Source organism: Apis laboriosa, unplaced genomic scaffold (genome assembly GCF_014066325.1).
Source record: "Apis laboriosa isolate Shangri-la unplaced genomic scaffold, ASM1406632v1 scaffold47_cov149, whole genome shotgun sequence".
Classification (NCBI taxonomy): Eukaryota; Metazoa; Arthropoda; class Insecta; order Hymenoptera; family Apidae; genus Apis; species Apis laboriosa.
In genome coordinates this window covers 744,097-758,140 of record NW_025223437.1, presented here as the reverse complement: position 1 = coordinate 758,140, position 14,044 = coordinate 744,097, and the positions used below count along the sequence as shown (strand labels likewise).

Below are 14,044 nucleotides of genomic sequence, written 5' to 3'. Positions count from 1 at the left end.
ATTCATTTTTATTTATTAGCAATTAATAAAATTATTAAAATTTTTTGATATTTGCTTTAGTTGAATAATAAAATTTAAATAATTTATATAAACAAATAAAAATATAGAAGTATTATAGCATTGAATTTGTATAATACATACACACATATATATCCACATATATAATACATAATCTACATACATAATAACAATTGATTTGTACTACACAATTATCTTCTTATTATTGTGGCATATATGAAAAATTTAATACAAAAATTGTTAATTTTTTTATATTATGTGCTAAAGATCCCAACTAAATAAATGATGTTTAACTAACATGTCACGAACACCATCTTTTAGAGGTTGAGATTGTTCTTTCTTGGGTGGTAATTCCCAATCAGGATTTAAATTAAATGCAAATTGACTTAATATTCTTAATTCACATTTAATTTGTACCCAGCCAGGACTATTTATAAAACTCCATGGCTGATACCTGTAAAATTAATAACATAAATTATGTACATATGAAATAATGTATAAATTAATGATATGATATTACAAATTAATGATGATATTAAATTATCATTATTATTTTTTATAATATTTATTACCATTTTTGCACAATTTCTACACAAGAGCATAAAACTTCAAGCCATAAATGCAATACTTGTTCGTTTAAACCTAAACAAATGAGGGATCGTAACTTCACATCCATTTGTGCATGTGCATTATCATGTGTCAAATTTACTGATTGAACACATCGATATAGTAACTGAAACAAAATTATATAATTATTATATAATTACATAATTACGTAAAAATTTAAATTGAATAATTTATAACAAAAATATAATATTACTTCTTCAGGTGTAAGTACTTTTCCATCTTCATCCAATCTATATGTTTTACATAATACTAATCTGCTATAAACTGAATTAAAATCTTTTTCTACTTCTCTAGTTGAAGCTTCTTCAATAAAAAGCCATGGATGACATGGACCACCTAAAAATGATGGTCTACGCATTCCATGTTCTAATACTGCTTTTATAGCTGGACACAAGGTTCCTCTTACTAAATCAGTAACAGCTTCGCTAACTGCATCATCTCCAGCACATGTATATTGTTTACTTCTTTCATCTAATAGTTCTACAAATTTTGCAGGAAACCATCCTCTTAATCCATTAAGTTCTCCTACCCAGCAATGTTCATCTTTTTGACTTATAATTGTAATTATATCATTTTTTCGAAATCCTAATTCATCATCATCATGTCTTTCAAAATCTAATATAATCATAATCATGAAATTTATAAGATTAATTTTTCTTTATAATAATGTATATTATATTATATACAATTTATAATATAAATATTTGTTATTAAAAATACCTAATAATGCTTTAGCTCTTCTTTTTCTAGTCCGTGATACATTTACATAATTATCATGATCTTTTGCATGACTTTCCATACTATAATCTGCTACAAGCACAATATTACTTAATTTTGGATCAACATTTATAAAATGTCTTGCAACTTGCAGAACAGCTTCTCTTAGATCAACCAATATTTCTAAAATATTTATATTATATTTTTATCTTATTTAAATTTTTTTTAAACATTCAGATATGATATAAAATATATATTTTTGTAAAATTAATTAATACCTGTTTGACGAATATTTTTTGATTTTGCATCATCTTCAGTATCATAACTTCCAAATAAAAACGTTTGAAACATTGATTTATTTCTTTTCATTTGACGTCTTTAAGGAAATAGAGATCATTATAATAGTTATAAATGAAACATTATATTATTTTGAATATTCTAATTAAATTTATAATTAAATTTGCGTAATTAAATTCTGTAAATTGAATATACCTATTAAGATGTTGTTTTGGTAAATTTGGTACAGCATCAGGATTACCCACTAAACCACCTTGATCTGCCATTAAATAGGCCAAATGTCTACGTCTGTGAGTTTCAACTAAAACATCTGTTAATGACCCACTTACTTCTAAAGATACCTATGAAAAGATAATTTTCGATTATTTATTTTCTTATTACAGAAATTTATTTATTTATTACAAATGTAAAAAAAATTATAGCACATTTATTAATAATAAATGCAAAATCAAACTTACTTTAAATAATAAATCTACATCGTCAATATCTCCAGGTATATCCGAAAGAGCATTAAATATTTGTGCAGAATTTTCTACTTGTTTTAATTCATGTTCTAAAACAATATTAAATATTTTATCAGAAATAATAATTATATTTGTAAATATACTGATATTAATAATGATATATATATATACCTTATTTTATTAATAAATATTATTAATAATGATATATACCTTTAATTTTTAGCATTCCAAGTGTAACTTGAAATAAAACTATAGATCCATCAAAAAGAAACATATCCCATATACGAAGCAATATTTTTTTATGTACAACAGATGCAAATAAAGTTAAGAACCAATGTAAAGATATTAAACTTAGTTCTATATCATGTTGAACTAAAACATGGTCTATATCAGGAAGATAATTAGCCACCAATGTTCGAAGTACTCTTTGATCAGCTTGAATACCTATAATAAATATTTTTAAGTTAAAATTAATTAATTTTTATATTAATTTATTAGTTATATGCATTATTAATTTATTACCTAATAATGTTGAAGAATAGTAAGATGCTGGCAATAAATCTTCTACTATTGTAGCCATCATCCAAAAAGTATCTTCCTCTTCTAATAATAATAGTAGAGAAGCTGCTATTGTTCCTGTACCTTGACAGTATCTTAAAAAATAAATAAATAATATAGTCATTGAAGAATATTTTAATATTATTTTATAAAATATAATTACCCAATATCAGGATATAACCAAGCAAGAGCACGCATAATACGTCTTAAACGTGGTATTCCTGTACTATGAAGATGACTAAAACATGCATTGGCTGGCATAATACGTAATAAATCTTTCTCAATTTGTTTATTAGTCACTAATGCATCATTACTTGATGCTTTAACTATATCTTTATACATTATCTCAGAAGAACATTTTTTTTGAAGTGCTCCTGTAATATAAAATAAAATTAATATTTATTTTATAATGTATATTTAAATATATTATAAAATATACACTATAAATTTAGAATATTAAAAAAATTGTAATTGAATGTAAAATTGTAATGTACCTGACATTCTCATCCAAATTTGTGGTCTAAGAGAATGAGGTACACCATGATGAACCATATCCCGCAATTTATCTGTACGTGGTAATCTTGTATCCATATTTTGCCAAGAAAATTCAGTTACTTCTTTATTATGACTGAATTCTAAGAGAGCAACCCATTGTAATCTAAGCATATAAAAATTACACAATTATTTTTTTTTAATTTCATAATTAATTCATTTTTTTATTTTATTCTCTCTATACCTATGTTGAGGATCTTCAACAAATGGAATACCTAATAATTTTTTTGAACTTTGTTCTGGGCCATCTTCTTCTTCTACACGAAATCCAAATTCATCAAACCTAATATATATTATATTAAATTATTATATATTGAAATAATATTCTTTATTAAGAAATTTATAATAAATACCTATACTCAGGTTGTGAATTAGGATCATCAGGTTGATTTAATTTAGCTAAAATATCTTGAGGCCACATAGATGGAGTTAAAGCAGAAAATGGACCTCCTGGTGCAGGAGATAAAATTTCTCCACATAATCCTGTAATTTCTATTTCAAATTCATCTTCAGAAGCAGCAGTTTCTAATTTTTTCTAAAATATAAAAATATTGAATAATTTCATATCAATAATATGTTAACAGATGTATATTTTTTTTTTATTAATATTATTAAAGTTTATTATTTTATAAAACTATATGTATTTTTATAAATATCATATTTTAATGTTGCATTTTATTTGTGTAAATAAAAATTAATTAAATTAAAAATACATAAAAATTAAATAAATACTAACATTATAGTCTTCTTTACCAATATAACCTTCATGATCACGAACATTAAATAATGATTTAGCAATATCCATTTTGTGAAATTTCTAAATATTTAATATTAATTATTTTATATATATCTTTTTTTTTATTTTACATTATATTATTTTGTAGATATTTTTATATTTATCATGTCCAAAAATATTACTCTATATACAGCATTAACAGTACCAATACTGTTATATTTATCTCGCCATCTAACGAAAGAAATGATAATTAAACCAATACGCAGCAATAAAAATATTTTATAATAGTTTATACAGTATGTTGGATAAGAAATTTTTCAATATATTCAACATTTGTGCAGTTTATTTAATAAAAATTAAATATTGATTTATAATTATATTTTATTTTATTTTTCAATAATTCTTTGCTATTATTTTTATCATGTATTTAACGTTAACAAGTACAAAATTGATTGTATATATTAAATATTTATTATAATATAGAATTATAAATTAGAATGAAAATAAATTTATTTTAATGCTTTATATATTATCATATAATATTTTATATAATAAGTTAATAAAAATTACAATTTTTTATCATTCATTTATCATATTAGAATTATTATTCAATATTTTTAATAGAAAATAAATTAATTATATAAAATTAATTAAAATTGTATAAAAAATAAATAATTTTTATATTTATTTTAAACACGACGCTATAATTTCGGTACACAAACTTACAATTTGCATATAGCAGTAGGTATACTGTATGGAATAAGCGGGAAAAGTAATATTCTGAATCTAGGGTTTTTCGTTAGTATTCATATATCGAGCTGCGAATTGGACTTTACCGCCGACATTATAGATAGAAAATGAATCCGATTGGGCAGCGTGGCACGAAGGCCACATCCGGCAGCAGCACTGCAGTATTGGTCGATCCCGCTTCAGCAACAGCGAAGTTGGTTGAATTTCCTATATATTATTGATAAATAGCTCGTGTTGCTCGTGTGACTTTTACCAAAATCGACATCGGTATTCGTATTTAAAGAGAGAAAGTCTATACTGTCGGAATCACGTACATACCGAGAGACGCAAAACGGTTAGGAGTACGCGCGTTGCTTGTAACGAGAAATCAGTCAAGGGATTATCGTGCATTGGGTGTGACGGACATTTATATCCGTGCGAATTGCATGAAAGTCGTGTCGTGTTGCGTAGTGCACAAGAACATTCGATTATTCGTGATTCTCATGGGTGTATGTGCGATTATGTCGAGCGCCCCCGAAGTGAGGTGAGCGTTATAGGAGGGGAAACTGCCCAAAAGAAGCAGCCTTCGAATCTGTTTTTTGCTCCGCCATTGTACGCTACAAGAGTACCGCGAAGGAAGCCGCTTGCCTCGTTTATCCGTGTGTTCTTGTTCGACTACATTTTTTTCAACTGATCGCTGTTCAAGCGTGTAAACGCGCCTACGTCCGCGTTAACGCACGTCTCGTGGTTACGCTATTCACGAGGCGAAGCACGTTAGTGTCTTCTCTCTCTTTCTCTCTCTCTTTCTTTATTGCGCGTTCTCTTTCTTTTTCTATCTTTTTTTACTCTTTCTCGATATATACATACACACACACATATACACACATACAATTCTCATTTTCTTTCTCACTCTCTTTCCCTTCTGTATTATATTCTCGATGCCTTCGACATCTCTACGGAAGTCGCATGTGTAAAAGTTTTTCGCGTACGTGGACATTGACGAAGACGCCAAGTGATTTGTATACTAGTACCTTTGCCGGGGATACAAATCTTGCGCGTCATTATGCAATAGACGTGCAGCTGACGAGAAAGAACTGCCTCCTCTGTTGAGGACGAAGACGGCGGTGGTGTTGTGCGGCATGTTTTTATCTTTGTTTTTTAATTCTGTGCCACGACGAGGAAACGCTGTCGTTGCCGCTACCGCCGCCGCCACCACTGCTGCTGTTTTCTATATTTTGCGACGAGTAATCACGTGGGAATGCGTCAAACGATGCAAGCATACCTGTTATTAATCTCTACAACATATATTTGGTAGTGATATTTAGTGTAATTATGTGCGATATTCTATATCAAAATACCGAACCTAAATTTTTACTTTTGAATATATATTTTCCTTCTATCTTCAATCTTTTTTCCTTTACTTGACACATTTTTCTCTTTCGTTATTTCGTTAGTTTCGTAAAAGTATTCAAAATTTTCTTTCATGTATATCATCTTATTTTATGTATACCATCACATTCCAATTTTTTAATAACGCGTTGTTATCGTTCGCCGGCAGCCGCTTACCGCCTCAACTTACTTTACGTTCGAAGTTCATCGCTCGAAAATAGTGATCCAATATACTGAATTATATCTTCGTGGGAAGAACGATCTTGCCTTTCTGACGTTCCTTTTGATTTACTTTGTGTGTTTGGATGTTGCCTTTACAAAAAATATCGCTCTGAAAAATCTGCGATTTTGAACGTGCTTCTTTTTTGCAAGCAAAAAATATAAGGTAAGCAGAATTTCATGTTCTTATTTCTTTATTAAATTAAGTATTCTGAGCTCTTTTTTCTTGTTTATATATTTGAAATAACGATTAGTTTATATAATATTAATCATGGTACATATACTATTGATATTAATTACTTGATTAAAATTGATTTTATTTTTAATATATAATAATACATTAGTATAATCTTTTTATTATCATTTATTCTACATACATATTTTATTATTATTTATTCTACATATAATATATAGATTATGATATTTATTTATTATAACTTATTTTTTATATAGTTTTTTTATTGTACTTGTTTAATAATGATTAATAGGCAATTTATACTTTATAAACATGTGAATGTTGAAAAATAATTAATATTGCTATTTAATGTATAATGATATAATTTTTATATTATATAATGTAATAATATAGTATTTTTTTAAATATAAATATATTCTATATTATGAATTATATATTTCTAGATATATTCATTTTTATATTTTTGTACATATGTATATATTATGTATTAAGTATATAATATATATAATATTATATACTATATTATATACTATAAAAGTTTTTTTTTATTATTTATTAAATAATTGAACATTATTTTTATTATAATTGCAATATGTATATGTATCTTAGAGAATTAATTTTTTAAAATATGTATTGTTACATAGATTAATTTTATTGGAATTAAAATAAAATAAAATTTTAAAATATTTGAAAAAAATATTTATTATAAAAATTCATTTTTATAATTTATTTTACAGGTTAATGTTATGAATTGGTTCAAAGCACATAAATGAAACAAAAATGAAGAAATTAAACACAATGGAAATTATTGTTGAAACAACATAATATTTAATATGGAATGAATGAGAAAAGAATTTATGGTACAAGAGAAAAAAAAGACAAAAGAAAAAAAGAAATCATATTGAAAGATAACAATACAAGTGCAGGACAATAAATTAGTAATGGATGAATGGGAGTGAGCACAGCACATGTGAAGTGTAGGTGTGGGTGCGTACGCACGTGGGAGCCTCTGGATGTCGAGGCTGCAGCACTGGCAGTGTCAGTGGCAGTGATGGCCCCTGCTCTGACGGAAGGTGGTCCTCAAAAGCCTGAAAATTTGCTCCCTTCCCTTCCAGCTGGTGGATTTCTTTCCCCAGAGCAGGCTACGCAGGTGTGTCAGAATCGTGAAATTCTGGCAAAATTTGTTGTTTCTGCAAACGTTCAACCATCAAAGATCGACGAGCAGTGTTTACATGGTATCTCTAAGGATCTCATTCGTGATGTCATCAACTCGAAATATGCCAATGATCTTGATAGCTTGTCTACATTTACGCACGGATCTGACTTGATTACAAAGAAAGTACTAATAAAGGAGGACTGTGAACAACTGGACATTCTGGGCAGTCCAGAAAAAAAGGTGACTGATACTATAATGAACGACCCATCTATGGGTGATCAAGCGGACAATATGGGTTTCTTAAAATCAAGCGCAGACTTGCCTTTGGTGGGCTCAGAAACAGCAGGAGACAATAAAAATCTGGATGTGGATCAAATAATGGCCTTTGGTAGCGACATAACTACAGATAATGAACAATGTAATATTAGTAATGTTGGAGATATTGGACAAAATGTTGAGGAAATTTTACAAGTAATTAAATCCATTGAGGATGTGGAAAATGCAGAAAACATATCTGCAGGTAGTAGTGAACCAGTCCAAAGTACAGTTGATGGAGTTGAAATGTTTTCTATGCCTGAAGAAGGATTTTCATCTTTTGAAAGAGATTTACTTGATGTTGATGTTATAAGTATTTGCAATATTGCTGATGCAGTGGACCAACATAAAGTGAATACTTTAAAGTTACAGCAAGATGTTGCCCAAAAACAACACGAGAGTGAAAGGAAATGTGCATTTTTATTAAGAAGACTGAGAAAGCTTCAAGCAAGAATAATAGGTAGGCATGTTGCTGAAGAAAATACTGGAGTTCTTGAACTTGCTCATCATGGAGTGAAAAAATATCTTTTTCAAGAATTAGTTAATATCAGTTCTAAATCCAATGTTAGAAACTTTCCTGAAATTAGTAGTAGTTTGAGTTCCTTTTTGCAAAAAATTGAAAAAATGTGTGTTGCTCAGAGTAATAGTGTGAATCGTCAGCGATTATGTTGCCGGTATTTTGGTGATGGATCACGTGATAATTTGAGTAGTACTTCCGGTAACAGCAACCGTCAATCAGTGTTTGGTACTCCTCAAGTTAAAATTAAAGGTGAAGAAGTAGAAAGTGTGGCTGGACCTTTAGCCACACAATTACATGTTGTGGAATCTAATCTTGACTCCGATTGTACTGCATCCAGTAGTGGTGGAGAAAGTTGTGATGAAATGCAGACATTTAACAATCCACATCAACAAAGTATATCTATGTGAGTTTTTATATTTTTTATCAAAAAAATTAATTTTTAATTTTGGGACCATTCTATTTATTTTATAATTTTAATAGAATGGAAATGTGATGTAAAATTAAAATTAAATTAGTTTATACAGTTTTCTTCTATATTTCTTATGAAATTTATTGTTGATATTTTGTTTTAACATTTATTCTTAACATATCTTTATTCCTGAAAAATATTTAAGTTTATAAAACCGAATAATATTTTTGGTCGGTTTTAAAATTTTATTTAATAATATTTAATATAATATCTTATATATTTTTATAAGTATATATTTATATGTTGATATTTAATATAGTTGTATATTTTTTGCAAAAATAATTATAAAAATGCATAATAAATATATGTTAATTAATAAATAAAATATTTTTAATTTTAATTTAAAATAACAAATCAATATGAGTATATTTTTTAAAATTAATTTTAGATTTAAAATTTTTTTAAAAATTTAAATTAATTAATTTTAAATTAATTAAATTTGATTAAATTTTTAAAGTATTTAATTATTTATTTTTAACAATATCACTTGTAGATCAAAAAGAGCAGCATGGAGGTATGCTCAAGATCGTGCAGGTGTAGCAGCAAGATGGACATGGTTGCAAGCACAAATATCGGATTTGGAATATAGGATTAGACAGCATAATGAATTACAACGGCATATTAGAGCTAATAAAGGATTAGTGATACTTGATAATGCAGAAACAGTGAATGGCTATAGTGGTGTTTTACCAGGTTCTACAGGACGTTATAATTCACCTGAAGGTGAATTACCAGCTAGTAGGACTCGGCCATTTGTGTGGAGTTTTTATAGGAAAAGAAAATTATTACAATTAGATAAATTACATGAAGTCTCGAAACGTGCTGCAAAAGCTTCAACAGTAAGATGCAATTGTGATCATGTATTACCACCATGTGCTTTATGTACTGGAAGATTAGATCCAATGCAACCACAAGAACCAATTGAACAAATGTCTGTACAAGAAAGAGTTGCACTTGTTGATCCTAGTTTTCATCCTGTTTTGTCATTTCCTGATGGTAAATAAAAATATATATATATATATATGTTTTATTTATATATTTTATTAAGAAGCTTTAATTTTTTAATATCAGCTTATAATGTAATTGATATTAAAAATTGATATTGAAAATTTATATTTATAATTTTTTTTTAATATTTTATTCTGCAGAAATTACACAGGGAACTCATCTTGAAGCCATTATGAAATCAGTGGAATGGCAACAAAAAATGTTAAGAGGAAACTTACGAATTACGCGTTTAAAAGATAAAGATATTAATGAAAGAAGAAATAAAAAACTTCCAGGACATAGAAAATATGCAGCTCGATTAAAAAAATCATCTTCAAGTATTCTTACTGCAAGTATGTAATTGTCAATATTATGAAAATATTATATATATATAATTATATATTGAACATTTTATTACTATATTTTGTTACTATTTGTGTATTTATATTTGTATTCATTTATACATAGGAGTTGAATGAAATTATTAAAATTTTCATTCAATTATGAAATAATTGTAATTTTATAAGTATATAATCTTTTCTATTCAGAAAAAATTGTTATTAAATGGCAGTATATTAACTATTAATTTAATTTTAATTAACTATTAAATTTTTATTTCATATATCTTTACATAAATAAAGAGTTTTAACGTTTTTGAAAGTAGAAAAAAATTCTAATTAAATAAGAATATTTATGCTTTTAAAAAACTTAAAATTATGATATGTAAATTTCTTGGAAATATTGAGACGTAAATAGATTTGAAGTTGAAAAAAAATTGTTCAATAAAATTCTATTTATATATAAACATTTGTAAGGAAAATAAAAAAGTTTGAAAAATTATATTTTTTTTTAAAATTGATAAAAAAAATGTATATTTTTAAAAGAGAGATCACAAAATACACAATTATTTGCAGTAATTATTTTGTTCTTGCATAAAATAACAAAAATAATTAGATAATTGATATATTGTCATCTAATATCCTTAAATAAATATAATTTAAAAAGATATTCTTAATTTTGTATTTTAAATATTTGTTTAAAAATATATCTAATCTTCAGAACTTTATTACTATTAAATATATAACAATTATATAACTATTAAACATAAAATAATTATTCAAATTAATAATTTTTATAATAGAATTAAATATTAATAATAAAATATTAATATATAAAGTTAATTTAAAAAGAAATGATTTAAAAGTTTGATAAATAACTAATTTATTTATAAAAATTAATTGTTTTATTTGATCTCTATTATAATAAATTATTTATTATTTATTAATATTATTATTATCATTAATTTTGTTTTTATAGGAATTAAAAAGAAAATGTTGAAAGGAAAAAGAAATAGACTTGGTCATGATAGAAGTGTTCATGGTTTAAGTAGAAAAAGGATGCAAAAATTAACTGAAGATGATGATGATATTAGTGCACTTTCCAGCTCTAGTAAGCATTCATTTCCAGTGTCTTCTCCTTTACATCATACTATTGCTTCTACTACAGAAAAGAATACAATTAAAGAAAAGAATTCTCATGGGTTAGTAATTATATTAATAAAAATATTATAAAATTTAATAAAATTATATATAAATATATAATTAAAATTATTACTATATTACTAAATATTTTATTACAGACGCTTGAGGCAAAATTCGTACGATATTGATAATATAGTTATACCTTATAGTGTAGCTGCTTCAACTAGGCTTGAAAAGTTACAATATAAAGAAATATTAACACCAAAGTAAGTAATGTTTTAATTAGAAATATTCGAAACCTCGAAATTCTCAAAAATTCAAAAAGTTTCGAATTTGAATTTCTCAACTTATTCTTATTTTTATAATTGGTAACTTTCAAAATCCAGATAAATAATAATTCAAATAAATAACTTAGAAAAATTATATGATAAATCAAAATTATTTTTGATCTATCTCTAATCTTAATGAATAATTTTCTATAATATTTTAGTGAATAATTATTAATATTAGAATTTTCCTTTTTTCATCAAAAAAGGTGGAGGTTATGTGAAGAACCTTCAAAGTTGGATATTAAAAATGGTGTTATGCATAGGCCTAGTCAAGACAGTGATGTAAGTATGTTTTAATTATATAAATATATAATATAAATATAAAAATTTTATAAAAAAATCTTATTTTATAATAAAATTAAAAATAACTATATATTTTATTTAGTTCGAAGATATGTCGGACGAAACTATTGCTTTAAGACATGAACGAAGTGAACGGGAAGAAAATAAACGTTTTATGACATATATGAATATGCCACATCAATCACGTATTCGGCATAATCGTAGAACAGATAGTCGAGCAGATAGTGGTGCGAATACACCAGGTAATTCTAATTTATAATTTACTAATTTTTTTTTGATAAAAGAGTTAGATAAAAAAAATAAAAAAAATAAAATTAAGATATAAAGATTATACAGATGGTATGAGTATATAAATTATAAATTATTTCTTAATTATTAGATCCTATGTCTCCACATGCAAGTGATTTTGGTGGAGATATGATGTCACCAATTACATCACCTCCTGCAACTCCTCAAGTTCAAGATTCAGAACATCAACATAATTCAGATAATATGCATCGATCATCTGCTTTACAAAATGCTATACGACGTCGTGCTACACCTACGTTAAGAATAGGAAAGGACGACACTAATGTTTCAATAAATGAGGATGAAAATGAGGTATTACATTTTGATTTGATTTATTTAAATTATTAATAAAAAAATGCAACATAAAATATTTTAAGAAAATTATGTATAATTTTTTATTAAATATTATATATATATATAATTATATATATAATTTTTTTTACTAGATTTTGCCATATGAACCAAGAGTATTTCCATTATCTGAAGAAGTTTATGATAAAATGCTGGAAGTAATGCCAGATGGTCATTGGCAACCTTCGTCAGCATCTCTTTGTTCCCGTGATGAAGAAAAAGCAGATGATGTACGTACACTGTGTTTATATTAAATGTTTAAGTGTTAATTATCTAAGTCAGAATTTTTTATTACAAAAAGAAAAAAAGAATATCTGAATGGTCGTACTGATTATTAATACAAACTTTGAGCCAACTTTCATGGCTCCTCGAGGCTATCTCTGGTAAGCAGTGTCATTTGATGCTTCCTATTTTAAACATGATTGATTTTATTTTAGCAATATTTAAGAGAAACTGCATTGCATTTGTACATGAGTTTTATAAGCATTAGAATATTTTGATGAATTAGCTCGCTGATTGTTTTTTTCAGCTGTTACAAGCTTGTACATTTAAATATAGTTTTTGTAATATACGCAGAATAATCGTTGAAAAAAATAGTTTTTCATAAATATTTAGATAGGCGTTAATATTTCGTTTCTAGGATGGGGAAATGGATTCTCCAGAATCAGATTCGACAGAATCAGCTTGTTGTGACATAGAGGGTGAGGATCCCAATGATCCTGAATGGACAGTAGGTGACGATAGGGATACTGAAAAGGAACGAATACGTCCGACGGCTAAGAGATAGGATAAAACCTTTAATACATACAGTATGTCTACGTCGTTACTATATGCAGAAGCTACCTGTCAATTGTTATATATACCTGTCGGTCATGTAACATGCACCTTAAGTTAATGGTATTATGAATCTGTAAAGTGTATTATAAATATAAATTTTATAACTTCATTCTGCTTAAATTAATGGGAAACCTTAATGATTGCTTTTTAAGTATTTCTATTTCGGCCAAAGTATTAGAATTGTATGGATTAACATCCTTTTATTTAGGATAAGGACATTGTTATATTTTTCTTTCACTGTTATAACTGATAAAATGGGACATAGTCCTTCAAAAGTTAGAATCTCATATGAACAGAATTAGGCAATTTTATATTAAAAAAAAATAAAAATAAAAAGTGTATTTATATTATAATCAAACTTTTTCGTTAAATAAAAGTGCCAACTGAAATGTTCTGTAGCATTATCCTTCGATGTTGCATATTTTTTCTAGTTGCGACGATGTTCATTGTATAATAATTGAAAATATTCAGCTATTATGAACACATATAATAATGTATGTAGTTTT

At 26.3% G+C, this 14,044-nt stretch overlaps 2 protein-coding genes across 5 annotated transcripts; one reads left to right on the top strand and one right to left on the bottom strand.

Moving 5' to 3' along the window:
• Positions 1-86: 86 nt before the first annotated feature.
• On the bottom strand, positions 87-4,136 carry LOC122716632 (small G protein signaling modulator 3 homolog). The gene is made up of 14 exons (XM_043939902.1): positions 3,970-4,136; positions 3,587-3,768; positions 3,418-3,516; positions 3,176-3,339; positions 2,845-3,055; positions 2,646-2,776; positions 2,334-2,567; positions 2,118-2,212; positions 1,855-2,000; positions 1,641-1,738; positions 1,366-1,545; positions 839-1,260; positions 591-751; positions 87-472 (listed from the first exon to the last, which is right to left on the bottom strand). Exons 1-14 carry the CDS (start codon positions 4,036-4,038, stop codon positions 280-282), a joined length of 2,385 nt encoding a protein of 794 aa, XP_043795837.1. The 5' UTR covers positions 4,039-4,136; the 3' UTR covers positions 87-279.
• A 734-nt stretch (positions 4,137-4,870) lies between these two features.
• LOC122716635 (KAT8 regulatory NSL complex subunit 1) lies at positions 4,871-13,647 on the top strand. 4 transcript variants are annotated; one of them, XM_043939908.1, is made up of 12 exons: positions 4,871-4,912; positions 6,257-6,472; positions 7,240-8,896; positions 9,456-9,958; positions 10,111-10,302; positions 11,267-11,489; positions 11,589-11,696; positions 11,966-12,041; positions 12,145-12,304; positions 12,442-12,662; positions 12,797-12,931; positions 13,342-13,647. In XM_043939908.1, the coding sequence occupies exons 3-12, from the start codon at positions 7,452-7,454 to the stop codon at positions 13,486-13,488; spliced, it is 3,210 nt and encodes a 1,069-aa protein (XP_043795843.1). In that variant the 5' UTR covers positions 4,871-4,912; positions 6,257-6,472; positions 7,240-7,451; the 3' UTR covers positions 13,489-13,647. The 4 variants fall into 4 exon arrangements, with proteins under 4 accessions (XP_043795843.1, XP_043795842.1, XP_043795841.1 ...); XM_043939907.1 differs by lacking the exon at positions 4,871-4,912 and adding an exon at positions 4,923-5,242; XM_043939906.1 differs by lacking the exon at positions 4,871-4,912 and adding an exon at positions 4,923-5,471.
• The last annotated feature ends 397 nt before the right edge of the window (positions 13,648-14,044 follow it).

What these genes read in the sequence shown, in the direction of transcription:
- LOC122716632 (XM_043939902.1), bottom strand. Translation starts at nt 4,038, where the DNA reads ATGGATATTGCTAAATCATTATTTAATGTTCGTGATCATGAAGGTTAT. An exon ending in GTTGAAGATCCTCAACATAG is followed by an intron (nt 3,340 to 3,417) that starts GTATAGAGAGAA and finishes TTATATGCTTAG; the next exon opens with ATTACAATGGGTTGCTCTCT. An exon ending in TGGAATGCTAAAAATTAAAG is followed by an intron (nt 2,213 to 2,333) that starts GTATATATCATT and finishes ATATTGTTTTAG; the next exon opens with AACATGAATTAAAACAAGTA.
- LOC122716635 (XM_043939908.1), top strand. Translation starts at nt 7,452, where the DNA reads ATGGGAGTGAGCACAGCACATGTGAAGTGTAGGTGTGGGTGCGTACGC. An exon ending in TGTTTTGTCATTTCCTGATG is followed by an intron (nt 9,959 to 10,110) that starts GTAAATAAAAAT and finishes TTTATTCTGCAG; the next exon opens with AAATTACACAGGGAACTCAT. An exon ending in AAAGAAAAGAATTCTCATGG is followed by an intron (nt 11,490 to 11,588) that starts GTTAGTAATTAT and finishes ATTTTATTACAG; the next exon opens with ACGCTTGAGGCAAAATTCGT.